The 27091-nt window shown below is 41.4% G+C and overlaps 1 protein-coding gene across 1 annotated transcript in view; it reads right to left on the reverse strand.

The window, feature by feature from the left end:
* Positions 1-2016: 2016 nt before the first annotated feature.
* The window catches only part of SYT10 (synaptotagmin 10), a 34640-nt gene continuing 9565 nt past the window's right edge, over positions 2017-27091 (reverse strand). Inside the window, exons 2-7 of the mRNA XM_075274885.1 lie at positions 25489-25846; positions 19460-20024; positions 8862-8982; positions 4187-4358; positions 3882-4011; positions 2017-2815 (exon numbers count right to left, since the gene is read on the reverse strand). Coding sequence (XP_075130986.1) covers positions 2744-2815; positions 3882-4011; positions 4187-4358; positions 8862-8982; positions 19460-20024; positions 25489-25846 — 1418 coding nt within the window. The 3' untranslated portion in view covers positions 2017-2743. The remainder of the gene's footprint in view (positions 2816-3881; positions 4012-4186; positions 4359-8861; positions 8983-19459; positions 20025-25488; positions 25847-27091) is intronic.

Raw genomic sequence — 27091 nt, forward strand, 5'->3', positions numbered from 1 at the left:
AACTTGGGTATATTATATAATCAGATTTCTATTATATCACACAAATCTACAGATAGATCTTTTCATTTCAAAACCGCAGACTTTCTGCTTCCATTATACCTATAAGGCTAAGTTCACACAGAGTTTTTTGGACAGGATTTTGAGGCCATATCCGCCTCAAAATCCTGGCCAAAAAGATGGCTCCCGTTGAAATCAATGGGAGCCGCTCAGGAGTTTTTTTCCGGGAGATGCTCATTCAAAAAGAGAGATGCTCATTCAAAAAGCGAGGTGCTCATTCTTCAGGCCGAGTCGCCTCGCGATTTGGCTTGAAGACATTCCCTCCTCCGGACTAGGCCCATTAATTGGGCCTAATCCAGAGAGAAGAGTCGCGACTGTATGCCGGTGCAGTGCACTGGCTTTCAGTCGCGGCTACCCAGCTTTTGGACTGGAATCTGAGGCGCCTTCCGCCTCAGGTTTCGATCCAAAAAACTCTGTGTGAACTCACCCTTAGGAAACCACTACATCGTTTTTGTGTGTCCGCTGTGCACATTTTTCTTCAACATGTGGATAGGATTCACTAACATCCCATCCACTTTGCAGGGACTGGGGCCACCAGTGGCTCTGGCCATAGGATCTAGAGCAACCACAAGTAAAAAAAAAACATTGACCGTCTCAAAGGAAGGAGTAAGATCTAATAAGTTTATGATTATGAACATGGGTTTAGAAGAATCCAATACTGAAGTTGATTCAACTAGACCCAACTATATTGAGAAGGCATTTAATGTATGCACAGAAAGTCTTCTGCCCAAGATCACAACAACATGGCAACATATAGACCCAATATCACCCAAAAAATGGCCCAATATAATATTTTTGATCTGGAATTAGAATGGCCAGAAAACTTTAATAATATTCCTTAAAATTCACAGTTACTTAGCATTACATTTTGGGTGCAAGCATAGCAGCCACACAGGAGGCGCAGGTTAGGTAATAAGGGCAAGGCTCTTATTGGCTGTGGTGGACTCAAGTTCTTGAGTTCCTAAGGTAAAAGGACATTCGCCCTTTAAATGAGGGCATTTGAAATATACCAGGATAGAAGGTAATAGGGTACTTAGTGAGTAAATAAGGTACTTAGCACCAAAAATAGCACCCCCAATGGGCTGAAGAATATTTGCAAATTTCCATCTCTTTTTCTCATCAAATCATCATTTGATACACTGTAGGCTCGAACCAATAATCTCCACCAACACTGGCAACTGAACTCTGAAACTCTGCAGACTGCCAAAGGGTAGAAAAAAATGGATCCACTAAACAAAATAAGATGCAAGTGGCCCAAAGGCATTCCAACCCCTACAGGTCCTCCACGTCCTGTCGATTAACCCTAATCATCGTCACCCCCTTGGTCTTGTTTGATGTCTCCATCAATGTGGGACATCCTTGTCCTCACCCATTGAAATCTCTGTTAGGCTCCAGATTGGTGTATGGGGTCCCTCCCTGTTGTAGGATGGCCTCACAGACATAAGTGACGCAGTTATTTTTCGTTACTGAACACGTGCTGCAGTCTGATTTCAATGTTGGAGTCAGCAAGATGGCAGAATGGTGGAGATGTTCAGCAAGACAATGGATTTGGTACTGGGCAAAACCAGAGCACTTGCTGACCTTGGGACTGCACTTGGGGTACATGCAACCTCATTTGCATAATGTATCAAAACTGATTTTCTCAGAAACGAGTCTGCAGCCACAAAGATGTATGGAACATGTGCTTAAGTCCCTCAACTCGATACTTTCATTGGTTTTACACACATAATGGACCTGACAGACTCCCTGTTTTGTATATAACCATAACTTAAATAGCTCCTAAATTTTTTTTAAAGATATTTAATTTTTTTTTCCTTTTCCCAAATTACAATCCTTAATTTCAAAAAATATCTTTAAAAAATATATACATGTCATATAAAGGTTAGAGTGATATACAAATATTACGCTAACCTCTAAATGGGTTCTAAAATTTTTCTAGATACATTTATGATTCCTTCTTTTCCCAAATTCCAATCCTCAGTTTCAACTCTGAGAAAACAAACTTCAGTTTGCTAACCCAAAAAAACAAAAAGTCTATAGGGAAACATCAAATACAAAGTCTAGCTAAGCATTTCCCCTGAGCCCAGCCCTTATACCGATGAATGGAAATTTACAAAAATATGTAAATGACACTATAAATAATTTAGTGCTTTGTAGGCCGTCGTCTCAATTTTTTTTTCTTTTTAGGCATTTTTGACTCTGCATAATATTTATTTAACTTTACGTAAAGGCAGAACTCTCATTCAATGTGGTCAAAGTTCTACTGCTGGTTTGATGTTAAGCCCCATTGATTTGGGAGGAGTCGTAAAAGTGAGCGTATCTCTACACCCACAATGCACTGCTTCCCCTACAGGCGTCTTCTCGTTTGGTCAGACATATATTGATATATAAAACGACATAGAAATATTACTCCTGAGTGCGCTTGTGTTAGTTACAACACATTTCAGGGAGACCCACCAACAAGGAATAATGAAAGCACCCTCACAATTCTCGTGTCGGCATCAGATCCAGGCCCCATCTTCTGCGTCTGTCGCTGGGACATTGAGTGTCTCCTGCTGGAGATGATGAGTGTTGTCACATTGAACAATAAACTCATTTCTAATTGGTTACTGTACACCGAGCTTCTTGACACGATCATGCGTGTGTTAGGCAAGTGGTTGACGTATAAGACCTCATACTGGCTGTTTTAAGGTGTCAAGGGAGGCTTTGGAGAAGAACAGGATCCTTGACTGTCAAAACTGGTTGCTCTGCCTGGCATCTGGAAACAAAACATTTGTTAAATATTTTTTAATTTTCTTTTGTATATTTTTGGAAATTTCAATCCTTGAGGTTTCTCCAAAAATTAAAAGAAACCCAGTCATTTCTGTCCCTGTACAGGATCTGAGTAGGGATGAGTGAACCGACTGGTAATGAGCTGGGTTTGTTTTGAGTTTTCCCACAAATGTTGGGTTGGTCAAACCTTCAGACCCGAGGGAATAATAAATGGAGGCTTTACTGTGTCTTTCTGATCATGGCCATTAAGGGCTAGTTCACACGGGGTTCTGCCGTGGCTGCCGCAACGGGATGTCGGTGCAGTACCCTGGCATCCTGTCACAGCATTCCGCTCCGGATTAGGCCCAAATGAATGCGCCGGAGCCCCGCGCCATGACTGATTCAGCCGTGGAATCTGCAGAAAGATAGGGCAGCTCACTTCTATTTTCCGCTACTAGCTGGCGGAAAAAAGAAGCGAGTGGCCTTCATTGAAGTCAATGGGAGCCATTTTTCGCAGCAGATTTTAAGGCAGATTCCGCGTCAAAATCTGCTGCCAAAAGACCCCATGTGAACTAGCCCTTATAAGGGAGTGTAAGTCAGAGCATGAGTTGTAGTTGTAGTTAGATTGTGGAAAAATAGAGGAGTCAAAGTCATTAGTTTGTCCTACCAACTACAAAGCTCTGCTCCTTAAACTTTCAAGAATGCACAGGTGCTCCACCGTAACCAATCAGTTCTCATCTTCCAAGAGACCATCTTGGAAATAAAAGAAACAATGTGATTGGTTACTTTGGGCATTCAATTTCCCTATTCAGATATAACACCACCCTGGTGTTTCATGGCATCACCCATACGTTGTGGTCTACCTATTGGGGGGAAAAAGTAGCGAAACAAAATCCTGCTTTGCTAATGTTTTGTTTACAGGGATACGGTGAGGCCAATCGTGATAGTGACGAGTTTTTACCGTGATTTATGGCTGCTACCAAAACTAAGAGCCATCTGTCTTATTGAATTCATCAGAATGGAGTGATCGGATGACGCAACGTGTCACAGATGAAAATGTGATGCCTCGTTACCTCCACTAATGCGTGCCAGTGGGTAATTGGTTTTCTTGGGTAAGCCAACATTTCATTCCAGTGGTCTCTGCCAAGCCCCTCCGCATCCACTCCAGTTCTGCACACTCCAATGACTTCATTGTGACCCACCCTGTGAGGTAAAGCACAGTTAGATAAATTTGGTGAAATAAATGAAAACTCAAGGAGTGAAAATTCATGTTCTGCAGACTAATCCTCCGAGAGAGATGCACAAAACAAAGGATTATAGGAGATTTCAGGAAATAAATGTGAATTATCCTTTCATTCAAAGTGACGGGGACGATTACCTATCATAATCCATGACGGCTATGGAGAGGCTGACTTGGTCCATGTTCTCAGGTGGGATGTCAAATATAATGGCCTCATTGTAGACCGGATTTAATGTGTTCTTCTTTGTAGTGGTTTTACGTTTTTTCAGTCTGCGGCCTTCACACATCAGTGACACCTTAACATATGGATCTAGGAGGAACATAAGAATGATATAGAAACAAGAAAAGACAATATAGAATTTATATAGGGAACATTATAATAGCAGTTATATTCTTGTACATAGGGGCAGTATTATAGTAGTTATGTTCTTGTATGTAGGAGGCAGTATTATAGTAGTTATATTCTTGTACATAGGAGCAGTATTATAGTAGTTATATTCTTGTACATAGGGGCAGTATTATAGTAGTTATATTCTTGTACGTAGGAGGCAGTATTATAGTAGTTATATTCTTGTACGTAGGAGGCAGTATTATAGTAGTTATATTCTTGTACATAGGGGAAGTATTATAGTAGTTATACTCTTGGACATAGGGAGCAGTATTATAGTAATTATACTCTTGTTCATAGGAGCAGTATTATAGGAGTTATATTCTTGTACATAGGAGCAGTATTATAGTAGTTATATTCTTATACATAGGAACAGTATTATAGTAGTTATAATCTTGTACATAGTAACAGTATTATAGTAGTTATATTCTTGTACATAGGAGCAGTATTATAGTAGCTATAGTCTTGTGCATAAATATAGTTTTTCAGGCTGTGTGAATATAATAATTCCTATATCTTTTTCAGCATTTCACTCGGAGATGTTCATTGCACCATTGCTATAGATCCCTTCATGGTGCAGAAGCTTATCTCTCTGAGCAAGAAAGTTATGTTAAGGTGACTGTACTGACATCTATAGCCACGGCATCTTTATATCTGGAGTTTTTTTAACCTAATGCTGGATTACAGTGATAGTTGATGGAATGTGATATCGTTTCATAGCAACATTGCACCTCCCCCCTATCATGGCCCAAACTGGTGAAATATAGCATGGCCTTGGTATATATTTATGGAAGTACATTCACATAACTCTGCAATATATCACAAGCTGCCTATGCAGTTGTAAAGACATATTTTCTACATCTCCACTCAGAGGTGCAGTAATGGAAATTATTATGGAAATAAAACATAAAAAATAGAAAGCAGATCACTTGGAGGTTATTAAAAGTGCAATGTACTTTACTATTACTGTGTACATTATATCTCTACTGATAACACTGTCCATGTACTGTGACATCACTGTGTGTATTATCCCTGTACTGTGACATCACTGTGTGTATTATCCCTGTAGTGTGGCATCACAGTGTGTATTATATCTGTACTGTGACATCACTGTGTGTATTATCCCTGTACTGTGACATCACTGTGTGTATTATCCCTGTACTGTGACATCACTGTGTGTATTATATCTGTACTGTGACATCACTGTGTATATTATCCCTGTACTGTGACATCACTGTGTGTATTATCCCTGTACTGTGACATCACTGTGTGTATTATCTCTGTACTGTGACATCACTGTGTGTATTATCCCTGTACTGTGACATCACTGTGTATTATCCCTATACTGTGACATCATTGTGTGTATTATCCCTGTACTGTGACATCACTGTGTATTATCTCTGTACTGTGACATCACTGTGTGTATTATCCCTGTACTGTGACATCACTGTGTATTATCCCTATACTGTGACATCACTGTGTGTATTATCTCTGTACTGTGACATCACTGTGTGTATTATCCCTGTACTGTGACATCACTGTGTGTATTATCCCTATACTGTGACATTACTGTGTGTATTATCCCTGTACTGTGACATCACTGTGTGTATTATCTCTGTACTGTGACATCACTGTGTGTATTATCTCTGTACTGTGACATCACTGTGTGTATTATCCCTGTACTGTGACATCACTGTGTGTATTATCTCTGTACTGTGATATCACTGTGTGTATTATCCCTGTACTGTGACATCACTGCGTGTATTATCTCTGCATTATGACATCACTGTGTGTATTATCCCTGTACTGTGACATCACTGTGTGTATTATCCCTGTACTGTGACATCACTGCGTGTATTATCTCTGCATTATGACATCACTGTGTGTATTATCCCTGTACTGTGACATCACTGTGTGTATTATCCCTGTACTGTGACATCACTGTGTGTATTATCTCTGTACTGTGACATCACTGTGTATATTATCTCTGTACTGTGACATCACTGTGTGTATTATACCTGTACTGTGACATCACTGTGTGTATTATCTCTGTACTGTGATATCACTGTGTGTATTATCCCTGTACTGTGACATCACTGCGTGTATTATCTCTGCATTATGACATCACTGTGTGTATTATCCCTGTACTGTGACATCACTGTGTGTATTATCCCTGTACTGTGACATCACTGTGTGTATTATCTCTGTACTGTGACATCACTGTGTGTATTATCCCTGTACTGTGACATCACTGTGTGTATTATCTCTGCATTATGACATCACTGTGTGTATTATCCCTGTACTGTGACATCACTGTGTATATTATCTCTGTATTGTGACATTACTGTGTGTATTATGCCCATACAAGAAGAAATACACATTACAGATTGGAGAACTACTGCAGATGGTCAGACCACGAATGTTACTTTTCACAGAAAAGGGTAAGAATTAATGAAGTCTCTTCCATGGCGGGGGAGCTGAAGTGCAGGTAGTTGTAGGTGGTCGTTGTGTTCAGACTAATTTACCTTTGCACATCATTTTTTTGGCATTGCAGACATGTTCTCTTTATTCAGTATAATTACATCTCTCATTGATTATATAAATTGCTGTCACTCACTTGGACCTGTTCACAATGATTTAAGTCATTTTGCCCCCTTCTTTGGAGGCTTTGATGGTAACCGGAGGCAGGAACATTATGTAATCAGAGTCCTATTGTCCACGCTGTCTTCAGCTGAAATGTCGGAGTTAAGTTTTCCTTTCATTCAGTTATCTGCTGGCCATTCACAGATTCGGCCTCTGACATTTGCTGCCGCATTGCCTCACCCCAGTCCTGCTTGTGTAACTTGCACACAATGCGGGAACGCCTGCCCTGGCCACATGAACCAAAATCAGACGTGTCCTGCCCACCCATGCCTGGCCCCTGGAACGGCCATTGGTCCGTCCTGACAACACTCCAGACCTGCTGTAAAATGAGTGTCCCCATTGATGAGCAATAAAGCTGCAATTAACCCTGCAATAAATCATATTTGAAGCCACATACTTGCCATAAATGTGATCACTGGGGTCTGAAAGATTAAAAAAAAAAGGGTTTTGTGATCTCCTGGTTCACAAAGAAAAGAAAAGTGGCTGCAAACCCTGCTCTGTCCCATAGAGAGTAAGCTCACGTACATGGGCAGCTCTCCACCAAAAATAAGGGACTATTCACCGCTTAACTGTTGGGACCTAGGGGGTCAGATCAACAGGATTACATTCATAATATGTCTTATTAAAGAAGACCTTTCATCACCTCCACCAAGTACAACGTTTTACATCCTTCAATAGGTGCAGTTCCCCTGATTCCACCACACTTAATTTTTTCTCTAGCCCCCACCGTTCCTGAGAAATCAGTGTTGTTTCAGCACCCAATAGGCTTCTACTATCGGGTATTGGGCTGAAGCATTTTAATTAGCATATGCTCAGGAACAGTATTGGCTAGAGAAAAAATGTCATCTGTACTGGTATCAGTGGAGCGGCAAATATTGATGTTGGTTAAAGATCCTCCGTAAAATGCTTTTAATATGTGTAATAGGAAACCCCCTTTAAATATCCTGTAGGAATCATCTCCTATTACTGCACTTGACCAGTCACAAGATCTTATGTTCCTTCATTGTAACAACAGAAAACTAAAAATGCAGAACACAACTTAGAGTGAAAACGATGAAGGAAATAGGAGAAGGAGAGGAAGTAAAGCAACATCAACAAAGTGAAAAGAGGCTGAGGAACAGAGGAAAAAGAAGGATGTGAGAGGTGAAAGAAAAAGAAGAAAAGGAAAAAGAGGAAACGAAAAGAAAGGAAGGACAATCAAAACAAAAAGCAAAGAAAAAGAGAAAGGAAAGGATAACAGGGAAGATGAGGAAAAGAAAAGAAAGGGAAGTGAAGGTTAAAAAGAAGGAAATGGAAGGAAAGGAGAAAAAAGAAAAAAGGAAGTAAAGGAAATGAAAAGCAAGAAAACGCAAAATGGACAGAATGGGAAGGAAATGGAGAATGGCAGAAGGAAAAGAGGGAGCAAGAAAAAGGGAAGGAAAATAGGAAAAGCAAGAGGACAGTAAAATAAAAAAACAAGAAACGATTAAAAAGGAAACGATGGGGTGAAGATGAAAAGGAAGGAAAAGTAAAAGGAAGTAAAGAAAAGGAAAAGTAAGAAAAAGGAAAATGGTCTCAAAGGAAGGGAAGTGGAGAAAGGAAAGAAAAGGGAAAAAAGAAAGGAAAAGGGGAGAGGGGAAAAGGGAAATAGAAAAGCTGATGCAACGGGGAATGCAATAAGAACGTAGCAACAAATCTGAGCACATGACAAGTTAGACACTTTTTATCTAGATCGTGTCACAATCCATGAAATTAATAACAATAATCATCTTCCCTTGTCAGGTATTTTCGCGGGTGACATACCAGATGATCCCGTGATGTCCATCGCCTTCAGATTTCGACATTTGATAACCGTCAGAGTCATCCTACCAGCCGTGGGCAGATAACAGAGGGAATACATGATCTCTCCGAGGTCAACACTTTCCTAGAAAACAAAAAAATTTCCAAAAACATAATCATTGGGCATAATGGGCCAAAGACAACAACATGGTTACTTTTTCGTTTTCCCAATATACACAATACTGATCCCAATGAAGACAATGAAAAGATGTGCTGAATAGCGCCCCCATCAGTTATATGAACATTTATTTAAACTTTTTAAATCTCCAAAAATATCTATAATATTTGGGGGCACCCTCTTTCCCAGTTGACTTTTTAGCATTGTTAAACAATTAAACAGCGATCTTGATGATTTCACGGCTTTCCCACCATCATGAAGGTAAAATTACGCCGTATGCTAATCAGTGAGATTCCTCACCGACCAATCAGATGACAGCAGCAATCAGCCAACCCATTAATCAGGGGAACTCCTACTGCAGCGCCAGCAGAGTCGGTAATTCCACCCTGATTAAACAGTGATTTATGATCATCCAGGTTAATACCCTGCAGATATCATTCAGACTAGGCATACGCCATATAATCAGATATAAGCGCGTAGGAGGAATGTGGTGAATATAAATATATTTTCAGGTCCATTCTAATCAATTGGCATGACTTGTGTTGCAGTATTTAAGTGACTAGGATGTGTTGTAATACCATATACAGCCACAACGATGAAAGGGGTGCTGTTTCTAGAAAAAAAAAACAGAGCTTTTATTTCTACTTCAGGACAATACCTTTAAATTCAGAATAACCTGCTGTAGACGTTGTCTAGCTCAGGCTCTAAAGTCACAGCTATTTTTGCCATTTGTTAATGTATATTTTACTATTCTCAGAGTTCTGTCTTTATTTTGCCACTGGCAGGATCATAGAGAAGTCTTTAGGGACGGAGGCAGATTGCAGAGTAATCAGGAAGTCCTTGTCTTCTGTCATAGCTGTCATCCACCTCCACTAAGTAATACTAATTAATAATCCCGCAATATATAGTATCAGCTCTAAATATGGAAACCTTATAGTCCTCAAGAGTCAAGAGAGATGTCGACTGTCAGTGCGGAAGAATCCAGAGAAAATCAGTCACTGCTGTCAGCTCTCCATGCAATAGATTCTCCCATCAAAGGTAATTATACTGAATCTCCTGACAATGGCAAGTAATATACAGAAGCAAATCTATAAAGTATCACTAAGGAAGAGCTCACTGTCAAATATATACCAGTCAATAAAGTTTTTGTCCCCAAGTACAACTGGTACTAGAAAACTGTCCCCACGTACAAGAATATAACTTCTATAATGTTACCCACTATGTACAAAAATATAACTACTAAAATACTACTCGTATGTACCAGAATATAACTACTATAGTACTGCCTCTATGTACAAGAATATAACTACTATAATACTGCTCCTATGTCCAAAATTTAACTACTATAATAGTCATGGCCAAAAGTTTTGAGAATGACACAAATCTTATATTTTCACATGATCTGCTGCCCTCTGGTTTTTATGTGTGTTTGTCAGATGTTTTTATCACATACAGAAATATAATTGCAATCATATTATGAGTAACAAAAGCTTATATTAACAGTTAGAATGAGTTAATGCAGCAAGTCAATATTTGCAGTGTTGACCCTTCTTCTTCAGGACCTCTGCAATTCTCCCTGGCATGCTCTCAATCAACTTCTGGACCAAATCCTGACTGATAGCAGTCCATTCTTGCAAGACTGTGAGAGAGCTGATTCCCTTGGCTGAGAAGCAACCCCACACATGAATGGTTTCAGGATGCTTTACAGTTGGCATGAGACAAGACTGGTGGTAGCGCTCACCTCATCTTCTCCGAATAAGCTGTTTTTCAGATGTCCCAAACAATCGAAAAGGGGATTCATCAGAGAAAATGACTTTACCCCAGTCCTCAGCAGTCCACTCCCTGTACCTTTTGCAGAATATCAGTCTGTCCCTGATGTTTTTTCTGGAGAGAAGTGGCTTCTTTGCTGCCCTCCTTGAGACCAGGCCTTGCTCCAAGAGTCTCCGCCTCACAGTGCGAGCAGATGCACTCACACCTGCCTACTACCATTCCTGAGCAAGCTCTGCACTGCTGGTAGCCCGATCCCGCAGCTGAAACACTTTTAAGAGACGGTCCTGGCGCTTGCTGGTCTTTCTTGGGCGCCCTGGAGCCTTTTTGCCAACAATGGAACCTCTCTCCTTGAAGTTCTTGATGATGCGATAGATTGTTGACTGAGGTGCAATCTTTCTAGCTGTGATACTCTTCCCTGTTAGGCCATTTTTGTGCAGTGCAATGATGACTGCACGTGTTTCTTTAGAGATAACCATGGTTAACAGAAGAGAAACAATGATGCCAAGCACCAGCCTCCTTTTAAAGTGTCCAGTGGTGTCATTCTTACTTAATCATGACAGATTGATCTCCAGCCCTGTCCTCATCAACACCCACACCTGTGTTAATGGAGCAATCACTGAAACGATGTTAGCTGGTCCTTTTAAGGCAGGGCTGCAATGATCTTGAAATGTGTTTTGGGGGATAAAGTTCATTTTCTAGGCAAATATTGACTTTGCAAGTAATTGCTGTTAAGCTGATCACTCTTTATAACATTCTGGAGTATATGCAAATTGCCATTAGAAAAACTGAAGCAGTAGACTTTGTAAAAATTTATATTTGTATCATTCTCAAAACTTTTGGCCATGACTGTACTTTCCCTATGTACAAGACTATAACTACTATAATACTGCCTCCTATCTACAAGAATATAACTATAATACTGCCCCTATGTACAAGAATATAACTACTATAATACTGCCCCTATGTACAAGAATATAACTACTATAATACTGCCCCTATGTACAAAAATATAACTACTATAATACCGCCCCCTATGTACAAGAATATAACTACTATAATACTGCCCCTATGTACAAGAATATAACTACTATAGTACTGCCCCCTATGTACAAAAATATAATTAATATAATACTGCTCCTATGTAGAAGAATATAAGTACTACAATACCGCGCTCTATATACATGGAATTTCTACTTTTTTCTGTACATTTCTGTATCTTCAGGCTATAATCAGTACATATTATACAGAATATATAATGTATATTTTTGGCTCCTCACAATGTCATTATTTTTGGGGTACGTTCTTATTTAATTTTTTTTAAAGTGGAACAAAAGTCAAAAGATCCATTGAGTTCTCTCTGGAAACTCTGGAGATCAGGACGCTTTAATTTATAGAGATGAACTTTTGAAAAAGAAACCAAACGATCCTGACATTCTCTCAATGCTCCCCCCGAGGACCACAGCAGTTGGAATGGTCCATATTTGCACCTGTTACTTTGTTGCATCGCCGGTGAATAGAGGATAATTATTCCAGTTATAACAAGAACTGTATACGGTAATGGGCTGTAGTCTTCACTGTGTTCTGCTTACTTGACTTTATGTTCCTCATATCCAGGCATGATACTGTAATAGTGCGAGTTTTAGAACCTACACCATACAGGTGGAGAACTAGCGATTATGGGAGTTGGGGGGGGGGGTAGAGTTGGCTGTTTCTATCAGTCATGACACTGAAGTACATAACAGTTAGGCCTTCTCCCAAGGCTGAAATGGCTGATAACAGATAGCAATAGACTATACTAATCTTCCTACAGTTAGTCTGTGCTGGCCAATAACAAGTTTCCAATAAATCGAGAACTCAATAGTCGGGAATCTGTTCACTAATAAGACAAATTTCTAGTCTGCGCCACTTTTGTTGCATGCCGGACTATCAGACAGACTGGCAATACAGAGTCTTAGGTCTTGGTGTTAGCAGACAGATCTATACTCCTCAGAGGCATGACCAATTTAGCCACCTCCCGCCATAGAGAATCCTATAGTCCAGGATTCCCAAAAATGAGGATTCTGAATTATCAGAATTTCACATATAAGATCAATGGTAGAAATTCTTAGCAATGTGAGGTTTACTACAAGTGAAAGATTTACAAAGGAATCTCACCCCACCCTCCTTGACAAGCACAAACAGAAGATACAGGCTGGGCCTCGGAGGGGGGCACAGATGTGGGTTTTGGTTCAGTTGATGGATGTCTGGAGATTTGTGATGTCTCCAGGCTGCTGCTCTGTAATATCCACTCATCGCTCCCTGGATGCCTCAGATTCAATATTTTGCTGGATAAACTACACAGCCCTGTTTGTAGCAGTAATTGTACTACCATACCACCGTAAGGGAGCCTGGCATTCGGCCAGGAATATGCTCCAATCAAAGCAGATCTGTATCTAGTAAATGGTCCCCAAAGAGCCAGTCAAGGGGAAGGGAAGGCAGAAGAAATGAGTCTTGACTCAGGTAGAATCTGCTCTAATCAAAGATGAAGCTAAAAGAGCATCCATGAGATGGTCCCCAAAGTGCCAGTCGGGGAAAGGGAGGCAGAAGAAAGGAATCCTGATCACAGACCTGTTTGTTGTACTAACTTTACTATTGCTTGGAAGGGAGCTTGGTACTCAGGTGGAAGTATGTTCCAATCAAAGCAAGAATTAGGAGGACAGAAGAAATGTAACCTGACCACAGACTCGTTTGTAGACCTAATCGTATTGCTCTACCCATGGAAAGAAGCCTGGCACTGGGGAATATGCTCCAGACAAAGCAGAACAAAAGAGAGCAACTGTATCTACTCCATGGTCTCCAAAGTTGTAGTCAGGGGATTGCAGAAGAAGCAAATCCTGACCACAGGCCTTGAGTTCCTAAGAGTACCCATGGAAGAAATCCTGACGTAGAGCGGAATGTGCTTCAGTTAAAGATGAAGTTAAAAGAACAACTGCATCCATGAGATGGTCAACAAAGTGCCAGGGGAATGGAGGGCAGGAAAAGTGGATCTTGACTTGTTAGTAATCCTATCTAGCCCCAGCCTGGAATGGAGCCTAGCACTCTGACGGACTCTACTCCAATGAAAGATGTATCCTGACCACAGACTTATTTGTAGCAGTAATTCTACTAGTGGGCCCCAGGAAGGGAGCCTGGCACTCAGCTGGAAATATGCCCCAGTCACAGAGTATCTGTACCTACTCAATGGTCCTCAAAGTGCCAGTGAGGGAATGAGGGGGCAGAAGAAGTGGATCTTGACTTGTTAGTAATCCTATCTAGCCCCAACCTGGAATGGAACTTGGCACTCCGGAGGAATCTGCTCCATTAAAAGGTCAACTGTATCATGAACACAGACCTAATTCTATTACTGGGCCCCAGGAAGGGAGCCTGACAGCCGGAAATCTGCTCCAGTCACAGAGCATAAGAAAGCACCTGACTCAATGGTCCTCAAAGAGCTAGCCAGGGAAGGGAGGGCAGAAGAAGCGGGTCCTGACCACAGACCTGTTTGTAGCAGTAATTCTACTACTGGGCCTCAGGAAGGGAGCCTGGCACTCAGCTGGATATGTGCTCCAGTCACAGAGCATCTGTACCTACTCAATGGTCCTCAAAGTGCCAGACAGGGAAGAGAGGGTAGAAGAAGTGTATCTTGACCACAGACTTTTTTTGTAGCCCAAACTGTATTGCTACACCCCTGGAAGACACAGGAACCCCATTATAGTCTATGGGATCCATGTGCTTTCATAAGCTCACCGCTTTTCAATGTGTCCCTATTCCATTTGGGGGTTTCCGATGCAGATTGCCCGAACAGAAAAACCGAATGCAGATGTGAACCAGGCCTTAAAGTAGCATCAGACTACATGTTTAGTTGTAGTCTGTTACCATGGAGATACTCTCCATTGGATTTTGATATGCAAAACAGTAGATTTTAAAAAAATTAAAACTATCTATAAACTTGCTTAATTTTTCAGTTTAGGGCATTTGGAGTAATAGAGAGTGGTGGACTTTCCCTTTAAACATTAATGAGACTGGTCAGTGGGATTGTGAGATAACAGGGTGTGTTGTCTTGTGAATACAGCATACCCCATGTTACAGCATAGGTAATTCTGGGGAAATTAAAGGATTATTACATGGGTATTTAAAGTACATTACATTATCACATGATTACTCTATAACACGAATAACAGGGGCGGAGCTGTGACTATTTCTGTTACCGGTGTATATTTATATGGTGATCATTCCATTCAACAATGCACTAACATAGGTCAGCACATGGGGCTTGTATCATGGAGGCATTCTGTGCCTCAAACCTCATTATATTATAAAAGTGTATTGATACAAAGCCCTCAATTTAATCAACTTGTGATCAGATATTAGGATTTGGAGCCTGAATAAAATGGCAGAGGTCCCTTTTAGACTGAAATAACTTCTCATATAACATTTACTAAGCACGTAAAAAGCAAAGCGCACAATCGGCGACAGCTGTCAACTCCGCGCCTGCTGGAACATTCATAAATTTCCTAATCAGCTCGAAAATAGAGAAGTCTGAGCGGATTTTATCAGCAAACATTGAGGGAGAGACTTCACAGAAACATATGGCCGCCTTCTAATTCAATTTCAACATATTTGTAGAGAAATCACAGGATTTCCTCCTGGAATTTCTCCCTCCCTCCAATAGACTGAATCTAAATTATGCTCAAAGACCAAATAAATCAAAGATTTCAGCTTCAAATCACGTTAATTCTCTCGCCTGGCCAAAATACTGGTCGGGAGACAGAAGACCTCATGACCATCACCTCCAAAACTTGTATCTGAAAACATGTATGATAATGCGCAAATCAGATTTCAATGTGGCTGTGGTTTCTATAGGGTAAAAAAAAATCTAAGTAAAAACTACACATGGTCTTTCAAATTAAAGCTCTATCTATGCATTTCCATGGCAACAGACTACAAACCATGAGCAGTTTGATTTGTGTAGTCATAATGCCTTCCATCCTGCTTTTTACTGATGTATAGCTTGCAGTTAAATGGGTAAGAGGTAGGAAGGCACAGAAATAGCTTCAGCACAATCACAATCTTGGTTGGAGACAGACAGACAGGAACTGCCCATCTGACAGCAGAGAGCATAAGGCTAGGCTCACGTGGAGGAATCTGCCACAGATTTGAGACCGGATTCAGCGCCCCATTCCATGTCAGATTCTATCCCAAATCTGCCTCCCATTAAAAAAAAAAAAAAAAATCAGTGTCCTGCTCGATCTTGTTGCGGAATCAACTGCTTTAAAGGGGTTGTCCCATCTCAAGGATGCTTTGTTTGCCTAATATGTGAACTTATATCTCCCATTGTTTACACTGCGTTGCTATAACCGTGAGATAGGACAAGTGACATCACGTACTCAGTGCTGGCAGGACAATCAGTTCAGCTAATTGCAGTTTGCTGATAAAGCCAAGTCTGTTATCTCTCTATGTAAACACACAGATAACACTGAGTCAGTTCTGAACAAGCATCTGCGTATTATCTGATCTGCATAAGTATTTTGATACCTCATAGTGTCCTTCAGCAAGCTGGGGGTGGGGGAGGAGAAATACTGAAAGTGAGAAGAAGTGACTGCATGCAAACTGCTGAAACGGTGAGATGGGAAACCCCTTTCAAGAGCAGTCATACCATACCAGACCCTCATCTACTTTTAGGGTCACCAGAAACAAACAACGTTTTCTCCTGTGAATCCTTGCCTCCATTGCCAACTCATCAGTCTTTTGGAAACATGACAAAGAGCTTTTTGGTGCAACGAGGGCGGGCTATTGCTCCAATGATAGCGAATATCAAGAAAAACAGCAATATCTCAATAACAGAGGCAGTGATTCACAAGGAGAAAACACCATTTGATTCAGGAGACCATAGTTTATCTATCTGTAGTGCTGGGTGCTGGTAACACACTCCCTTTAATAAGGAGTCTTGAGAAAACATCTCCCTTATTAGCTTTCAAACCGTACACATCTGATGTCTCTGAAGTGCAGTGTAATTATGTAGGGGGAGACAGGTGACATGTTGTACATGCCTTGGAGCATGTATAATACTGCAACTATATGGCGACTTCTGTTGCTCAGTTTTGTTGTATGTAACCTACATGGAAAAGACTGCAATGGTCGGGTGGCAAAAGTTTTTTCTGGAGCTGCAAGCTATGTCAGGCAATATATAACAACATTCTTTGTGTGCTCTATAAGTAGCCGTATTATTACAGGACCCCGGTGGCAACCCGCACCTGTCTTCTGGGATACATACAACAATTAATAATTCAGAAGATGAAGCTGAAAATTGCCGCTCTTAGTCTGGTGTTGTCAGAGGCTTGTGTAGTGATATGCAATTAGAAAGGTGACAATGAAGGGTCATTATATCTCTAAGGGGGAACTAAGTCCTATCAATCTTCACTAATGAGCAGAAGTCACATGTGGTATATATAAGTATTATTATTCACTCTTAAAGGGCCAAGAGCATCTGATATTCTTCAATCTGCCAAGCATAGGAGATGTCCTTAGTTATAACCATCTATGGAAGCAATCTCAGGAGTTTCTACATGAAGTCTATATCAAGCAGCTGCGCCCCCTAATAATGTTGTCCTACCCCCAAGGAGATTAGTTATACTCCTAAAAAATATTGTCTTACCCCCCCACTCCCCCAAGGAAATCATTCACATTCTCAGCTACTGTACTCTGAGATGAATATCATATCTCAGAGCTCTGGCAAGAAGAGAATGTCCACCAAGAAGAAATCTTGTTCCATCCCCAAAGAGATCAGGCTCCACTCCCAAGGACATCATCCATATCTTCAGTTACTGTATGCTGAGACAATTATTATATCTTAAAAAGCTCTAGCAGTCAGAGAGTATGTCTCCCCAGACTAAATCTTGTTCCACCCCCAAGGAGATCATCCACACCTCTTAAAAATTTGGTCCCACCTCCAAGGAGATCATCACATCCTCAGCTACTGTACTGTGAGATGATTATCTCTACAAAAGGAATGGGAAATATATAGGAAAACCTTCTACTTTTACCTTTTGCTCAATCCACTCCTGTCTTTGGCTCAAAAAAATGCAACAAAATCTGGAACAAAAAAAACCTGTTTCCTCAACATGGGGCCTCAATCTTAAAGACACACTCTTCCAAAACTTGGTGGATCCACAGGTTTGGTCAATCAGCTCCCTTCTGCATGTATAGGTGCCAGGGAGTAGGTCATAACAAGCCTTGGATTCTATAATGAAAAATTGTACAGAATTTGTATACAGGTTCCAGGGAAGGTCATGGCAGCTGCTACCCAGGACCTGTACAAGCAGACGGGGGATGCAATACACTTTAAACAGCGGTAACCTATAATGCCCTGTAACGATATTAGACATTTCTCCCACCGCTGTTGTTCTTTTAAGCCGATTTAATGCAATACCGTATTTCCAGCATCCACAGGGAAGCAAGAAACATAAACCGCAGATAATCCGTATAAACACCAGGAAGAAAATGTACAGGAAAAAGGAAAAACCTTACAAGTGATTAGGGAACAGTCAGAATAGGAGGAGGCAAAGTCTAAGGTAAATCCATACACAGTGGTCAAAAAAATACCCCGAGCCCCCCCCTTCCCCCTTTCATTGTAAAGCAATATTTCATTCTCCTAGATGTGTGTGGGATCGATAGCATTGTACACAGCATGACCAGGAAGCAGGAAAGTTTTACTGTGTCTGGGTAGGGAGGAGGGAGCTACAAGTGAGAGCATGAAAAAAATATATGAGGAAGACGCAACAAGTGAAAAAAGGAAGAAAAAAAGCAGGAAAAAAGGAAGGAGCTCTAACAGTCTTCTGTTGGTATCTTAACCCACTATATAGCCTTGCAGTAACCCCAGGAGGGTAATACAAGGACTTAAACACACCCTTACTAATGAAGCAGGATATGTCATCTCTAAACGTCACATATGCGGAAGAGTCTCTTCTACCAAAGCAGTTGTAAATCTAATGATGTTGTTTGTGTTGTCGCAGTCAGGGCCACTTTTGGGTAGAGTCGGAATAAAAATTACTGACTATGACTACAGCTTCAAAGTAAAATGATTAATTATTATTTATTCTAAAATTGTTAATTTTTATTGAATTCATTAGAACAGCTAAGAACAGTTGGCTATCAGCCATTTATGACTGAGTCATAGTCATAGTCAGAGTCAGGACTGGTCTGTGGAAAAACAAAGCAATTGGAGTTCTATCAACTCTACAACCTACATGTACATGTAGACGTACCTGTAAGTAGTATATAAATATCCTATGATGACAAATCAGAAGTTTTGATTCGTTGATTTGTTATGTGCTGTGCCCCTTTGTCTCTGTTGGGCTCTGCTTGGCCCACTTTGGACAGTGGAGTGTGATCTAAATGCTGCTCGCTTGCAATACCAAACAGAATCTAAGTGGCACAGTGCTTAGGTCGTCGCTTCCGCCCCTTTGTTTTATATTTAGAGAGTGTATTAAGTGTCAACTATACTTTTGTCAGACTTTTTGTACACTTTTTTTCAAAATCTTACATTTTGATACAAAGATGCCTAAAGGCGCCCCTGAGTGGAAACTGCTGAGTGGCAGAAGTTCATAAGAAACTGAGAAACAGCTAAATGGTGCATGATAATATGATGGGCACTTACAGTCGTGGCGCAGTGGATGTCCTTCCACACGGTGGCTTCTCTCGAGAGATCTGAGACTTCAAACAAGTTATCAAGAATCACTTCCCCGATCATGTCATGTCTGGAAAAGCGGTCAAAGTCGTACACACTAAAATGCAGTTTCCTATTGCTGAGCTGGTCATAAGCCACCGGGAACTGGAAAGCCTCATCAAACACGGGGTTAAGAGTCTTCCGATGAACTCGAGTCTGAAACTTCTTCTTCCTGTCCGGGAGGAGATAGATCTTGACATAGGGATCGGATGTACCACACAAGTCTTTAGCCGGCAGCTCTAGGGCTTTCAGAATTTTAACAATTAGCAGCTCGTTCTCATAGTCGTACAGAAGTCCGAAGTTGAGCTTCCCACAAGTCTTGACATCTTCCTTCTTGTTGTCTTCAGAGTCGACAGATTTTTGCTTGTATAATTCAGGCTTGATCCTGCCAATGCTTGTGGTGGTCTCACCTCTTTGTAGTGGCTCCACACCCATGCTGAAGTCTACGCTGGATACTTGCATTTGCCTTGGTAAGTGTCTCCTGAAAGAATTGTGTCTGCAGTGAAAGTGAAAAAAAAAAAGTTAAAAAAATATCCACTACTGTTTACCTCCTAACTCTTGGACTCCCATTTCATAACACCACCCAGCGTGCTCAACCTAGTACCTAGCCAGAAGTCAGTAGCAGCTAGGTCACCCTGCCCTTCTATTTCAGCTTCCCCCAGATGGACATCATGGAGTGCAAGAGAAATAGTGCAACTCCCTTCACACTCTACTCTCAATAATCAACTCTATTACACAACTGCCCAGTCCTCCCAGGTGGTACTTATGCAACTATCATGTTGCACATTAGAGCTCTGTATCAGAGTTCTGACCCCTTTTTATGGTAGTATTGGTACGAATTTTTGCCACAGTCGGCCATAAATAGAGGCATGATCCTCTGTTATCTTAGTTCACTCGCCCCATTTACTTCCAATGACCCCGAGGGCTCAATGACTGAATGAATAACCTCTCTTCTATTGTACCTATTGGAATGTATGAAGCATGCTCCAAAGAGATGAGCAGAGAACCCGATCCCCTCATTCTACATCTATAGATCCTTCCACATCTATAGATCCCTCCACTTTCAATTAACCGCCTGGTTCTCTCAAATGGTGCATGTGCAACTTATCTTTAGGCAGATTCAGAGCTCTTTATCTGCAGAGATCTGACCCTTTTAAAGTTGTTTTAGGAAAATGTTCTGATAGAATATTGGACTTATTTAGATTTCATTAAAAAAAAAAATGTATATGGTGGACACAGTAAGACTTCTTATGCTAGTCGCAAGGTCACTTGCTTTCTTTGGACTTGTTGAAGCCATGTGATTTTACTGCCAAAAGCTCTCGATCAGCAGGCATCACACACAGAAATGGTGCTACCATATCTGCCATCTTTGCTCCCTCGCCCCATTTACCTCCAATGACCCCATGAATAACAGTCTTATATTGTACCTGCAAAAACAGACAGTACAAAACGCACGCCAAAGAGACGAGTAAAAACCGACCCCCCCTCCCATCTATAGATCTTTCCACATTCTATTAATTTTGTTCTTTTGTCTGTCAAATTAGCATAAAGAAATTGCATAGGCAGAGTGTAAATTACCTCCCGCCATTGTTCTCAGGTTCTCTGAACTTTCCGTGTTCTGTGTAATTAGTTTTCATAAACATTTCACGTCTGTCAGCAATCTCTCGTTACCCTGTGCAGTCGTAGTCATGTGTTTCCCCTCCCCCCACAGGTCCTGAATGAGAAAATTCTGCCAACCTTTTAATTAATTTTTATTTTTATTTTTTTTTGCTTTTCTCTTAGTATGTTTTCTATGCGGTGTGATGCCTCGCTCGGCATTCATAAAGTGTTTTATTCAATGTTCATGTTGTGCAGCTGAAATTTTGCAAGGAATAGGAAAAAAAGCCTGAAATACTTGGGAATTGTTAGGAATTCCTCTTCATTTTCCGCCGCCGGCGTTTTCGCCATGACGGGATGTAGGTACAGTGTATCGGCATTCCGTAGTGGCATCCCAATGCTGATTAGGCCCGGATGAATGGGTCTAATCTGCAGGGAGTCTCGAGCCACAGCTTCTTTTTTCCGCATCTTGCTGCGATCTCTGCCTCCCATTGAAAACAATGGGACGCGGATTCCTCCGTGTGAATACAGCCTTAAATATAAGGGGAATTAACTTCTGGGGCATGTCTATCTGCAATAGAAAAAGTGATCATTGCTCTGGGTGCCGGAGAAGTGAACTATGAGTGGAGTTCTAGACCTACCAGGGGTAAGAGAGGGCATCATGCAGCTTGGTCAGGACAGAATCTGAACATGAAGATATCATTCAGGGAAACATTTGCCTTATTACAATGCTAATGACATCTCTGTATATATCACTTGAACCACCTGTGCAAGCTAGGGAGGGGCTTCAGTAGTTCAGGGGTGGGCCTTTGTTATTCCTCAAGTGTAAAGGAAAGCGTTCAAATGAATGTGCAACTTTGTAAAGAGTTGACTCTAGATTTGGTATTTTCTCACTCCACTTTCAAGATGCAAAATATCATTTTTCACTCGGCTTCTGGTACTTTAAGACTCTCCATGATTTGTTACAATTGCATCCAGTATAAAGGATTTTCTGTAAGCTATATAGCCAGATACATTATACCTGCCCTGATACAGTATCGGAGCAGGAGAAACAGTAATACTGCTGCTGATACATCTGTAACAAACCCTCAGCTGTGAGAATTATTAGGTCAGGATTGGTCTTTAGAATGTAACAATGACGGTTTCTATTTAGTGACCGAAAGTGGAGACACACAAAGGTATATCAGAAAGTTCCCGGAACTTTTAACTAAAGGATGAGACAAAAAAGAGCCGCTGAGGTGATCAGATCTGAAAAAGGATTATCTTATCTTATGATCTCTTAAGAGGATTATCTTATCTTATGATCTTATGATCTCTTATGAGGGCATCTCTTATGATCTCCCCTGGTTCTGCTCCAGGCACCTCCCAGAAGGAGCTGCATCCATAGTGTCTATTGAAATGGACAGCCATTTGTGTACCACCAGGACGACATGAGTCCTCCAGAATTAAAGCGGCACATAGACAGAGGAGGAGAATGGCCACCATATAACACTGCATGCCATTTACATGGAGCTTTATTTATAAAACCCCCAATAACAGACTAAACTCTATTGAATGGATTCACTTAATTAAGTCACTTAATTTCTGGTTTTATTTTGCTCCGGACACGACACAGTTCTGGTAAGCCGCCGCCGCCCGTCCGCCGAGCAGCACAAATCACAGACACTTAAAAATGACTAACGCTGCAGAAAATTATATGTTTTGATCACTCCTAAAAATTAATTATACGAAGCAACAAATACACAGACGGCGCGCTCTGAACTCTCAAAAGTGTCACTGCAGAGCTTAAAGGGGAACACCATCGCAATGGTCTTCATATAAGGGATGGGCCTTGACAACACTGCTTCAGTCTATGAGCACATTTAGCTAGAAGTTTCGACAATCCCATAAAAGGGCTTCACTGATTAGACAGTCTTTGTTGCCCATAGCAACCAATCAGAGATCAGCTTTCAATTCTTTAACTGCACTGGAAAAATAAAAGCAGCGTTCTGATTGGTTGCTACGGGCAAGTTTACGAAACGTACAAAAAAAAAAACAGGCTCAGTTTCCCATAGCAACCAATCCTAGTGCAAATACAAATTGGTTGGAAGGCCGCTGGATAACATTAAAGCCAATGTCATCTGTCAATAGGAGCTATGACACTAGTGGAAACCACCTAAGGGTGCATTCACACTACGTAATGCCAGCGTGTATCACAGCCATACACGCCGGCGTTACAGCAGGGCTGCCGAACACTTCCCATTCATTTCTATGGGAGCCGGCATGCGAGCGCTCCCCATAGAAATGAATGGGCCGCTTCTTTCACTGCGAGCAGTCCCATTGAACTGAATGGGAAGTGCCGGCGTATACGGCAAGCTCTGCTCATGCCGAGCCGTATACGCCGGCACTTCCCATTCACTTCAATGGGACTGCTCGCAGTGAAAGAAGCGGCCCATTCATTTCTATGGGGAGCGCTCGTATCCCCGCTCCCATAGAAATGAATGGAGCTGCTTTATACGCCGCTTATTCTGAACGTGTTTTACGTTCAGAATAAGCTTCAGTATACGTAGTGTGAATGCCCCCTAAATAAGCAGGTCTCTGTTAAAAAGGGGTCAAGGAGTCAACATTGTCCCAACTTTACCAGTATGGTCACAAATTTTCAGAAATCACATCGCTGGAAACTCTTCCTTCAAAAGGAGTGATGTTATGTAAACTCTACCCAAAAATGGACAATCCCCTCTCGTCCCCCTCTAGTCATGTACATCTCAATTCACAGTAAAATGTAATATCCTTAGTCCCACCATTGCCTAAAGTGCTGCTTTTGTGATTTAGTTTGTGAGATTGTCCCTTAAAAAAGGGCCTGTCGTTAAGTACGCAGAAGTCACATGACTTTGTAGTCGTAGTCATGCCCGCCCCACACAATGCCTAGCACATGACTGTCACATGATAGATGCAGCTCCATGTGTTCACCACGATGTAACACCGGCATAGTAAGGAAATACCGTGTGCCCAATTGAGCCACATTTCCTTCACGTGCCAACATTAAGACTATAAATATCCTGTACAACGACTGAGTCACACAACTTCAGCATCTATCCTAGTAATAAATTCCCATGTTTCTGTGATAGCGGTGACATTGAGACTGGAGAGAAATTCTGTGTTTTCTTTTACATCTCAGTGACCCATTGTTTCCAATTAGAAGACGGGCAGGAGAGGTACACGATGTTCTAATTATGGTGAGCTGCCGCCGCGGCATGACAACGGACCAGTGAAGTAAATAAGAGCACAACATGTACAGGGAAGATCGCCGCAGATAGTAAGAGCACTCAGTGGGTAAATAGACGTCTCAAGTAAGGTGATTAAGAGGAACAGGGGCTACAACAAACCCCAGCGGAGCTCCTCTCACCCTACTAACAAGGCAGAGAAACATGGACAACCACAACACTGTAATCTGGAGTATTTCACACATCCCCACCTTCAGGCATTTCTAGGTTATATCTGTTTCTAGGAAAGCTGGGTGACTACCATTGTGGCCACCAGCTTGTCTAGAGATGTGGGTGATGATTCATTGTGAAGAGGTAGTGGTAGTCACATAAGTTGGAGTTTAAAAAAATAAAAAAAAAATGGCTCCAACAGTCATCCACTGTCTCTACTGGTGGTATCATATTGCATAGGGGCCACTGAAAAGCATCAATCTGTGTGGGATCATCATAGTGTTTGATGGCAAATGTGGTGGCATTACATTGTGTGGGGATACCAAGAGAGTCATTACACTGTGTAGAGGCATTAAAGGTGGCATTATACTGTGTGGGTCACTAAGTGGGACATTATACTGTGAGAGGCATTACAGTGGCGGTACACTGTATAGGAGCACAGAGAGGGCGTTATACTATGTGGGCGCCACTGAGGTAATCATTATACCATGTGATGGAAGTAAGGGGGTCATTACAGTAAGTGAGGCGCTTATGGATCATTGCACTGTGTGGTGGCAACAGGGGCATAATGCTATGTGGGGGGCATTATACTGTATGGGAGAACAAAGGGGGTATTATACAATGCAGGGGCACTAAGGGGACGTTATGAAAGCACTAAAGGGGCATTATATGGGTTTTGGATTCATGGTCCCTATGACAACACTGAAAAGCAAGAGGAAAGCTAGTCATAAAAAAATTGTCATAGGGACACTGCATGCATAGTAATTACTATGCACAATAATAGCCAGATACCAGTCAGTTGGATTGTGATCCTCATCCTTCACGAATCCTTATGACAACCCTGAATTGCCAAGGCAGAGGACTAGAAGTGTTGTCATGGGGACATGGGGGATATCAGTACAAAGAAATAAGTTAGCTAAAAAGAAAAAAATGGTTATATTGGACTCTTACCGTGACGATGATGTGGGCTCAGTGATCTGACGCTGCATACGAGCGTGCTTCATTAGGTGTTCTTTCAAGGCATTCTGCACCTCAGCCGGAATGTCGGGCGATGTGTGGCTGATCTTCATGGCGGCCTCCTGCATCTTTACCGATTGTTTTCCGTTTTGCTTAATTTCCTTCTTCTCATTGGGTTCCGTCACTTCAGGGGGGGCGCTGGGCACACATGGGGGAACACCATTAGCCACAGTTGTGACAGGTTTACTCCTCCAACAGGGCCAACACAGTTTCCAGAAGACAAAGAGCGAGACCACCAGTAGCGCCAATCCGCAGAAGCTGACCACGACCGCCAGGAGACTGACCGATATGTCTGCATGGTAAATATAAGAGATCAGGTAAATAACCCAAAAAACAAAAATCACTAAAATGGAGTTGTTCAGGATTAAAAAAGAACCGCTACTTCCTCCCAAAAACTGCAGCTGAGAAACACACAACCTATAAGCAGCTATAATTCTCTAATCCTGGACTTCTTAAGGGTTAAACAGAAGGAACAGACTGATACTGGAAGACGAAGTAGAGATCACACATCATAATTCATCAAATTTGATTACAGTTATTTGTCTGAGAGAAGAGGAGCAAGAAAGAAAAAAATAGTACAAATTCTGAAAGTATCAAATCAAACCACAAGAAAAGACCAAAACAAAAAAGAATACTGTAGGTGCAAAATACCACAGGAAAGTGAGCAAGTGGTGAAAACAGCAGTGAAAAAGCAACTACTATAATACTGATCCTATGAACAAGAATGTATCTTCAATAATACTGCTCTATGTACTGGAATATAACTACTATAATACTGCCTCATATGTACAAGAATATAACTACTATAATACTGCACCTATGTACTAGAATATAACTACTATAATACTGCTCCTATGTACAAGAATATAACTACTATAATACTGCCCCCTATGTACAAGAATATAACTACTATAATACTGCACCTATGTACTAGAATATAACTACTATAATACTGCTCCTATGTACAAGAATATAACTACTACTAGCTGCTACCCGCGACTTCGTCTGCGGTGATTGTAGAAGTGTGTAAATGGAGTCGCAGGTGAAATTTTACGATCGGGTTTACATGGCGTTAACGTAATAATAGTAATAGTTAATAGTAATGTATTGCAATGCATTGCCTAATAGTGTGAGTGTATGCAGGCGTAATGTTTAGTTCAGTTAGTAGAGTGAGGGATTTCGGAGGTGGGGATAGGTAATGTGTGTGTTTCACAGTATTGTTTTTTTATTTTTTTATTTTAATGCTAATGAGGTTTGCAGACTGCATCCAGCAGCTTGCAAAACAATACCGTTGTACACCAGCAGGAGTGTCCTGAACAATGCAATGCATTGCAATCGTAATGTATTGCTATGTATTGCATAATCGTGCCAGCGCTATTGCAGGCTACGTAGCATAGCCTGCAGCAGCCTGGACACACTGAGCTGTGTGGGAGGCGTGGGAGAGCTAGCGGCTGATATAGGAACCTTCGCGGCGGCAGCCTAGCCCAGTGTAGGCGGCGGAGATGAGCAGGAGGATGCCTACGCGCAGTGAGGGACA

This window comes from Leptodactylus fuscus, chromosome 5 (genome assembly GCF_031893055.1).
Source record: "Leptodactylus fuscus isolate aLepFus1 chromosome 5, aLepFus1.hap2, whole genome shotgun sequence".
Lineage (NCBI taxonomy): Eukaryota > Metazoa > Chordata > Amphibia > Anura > Leptodactylidae > Leptodactylus > Leptodactylus fuscus.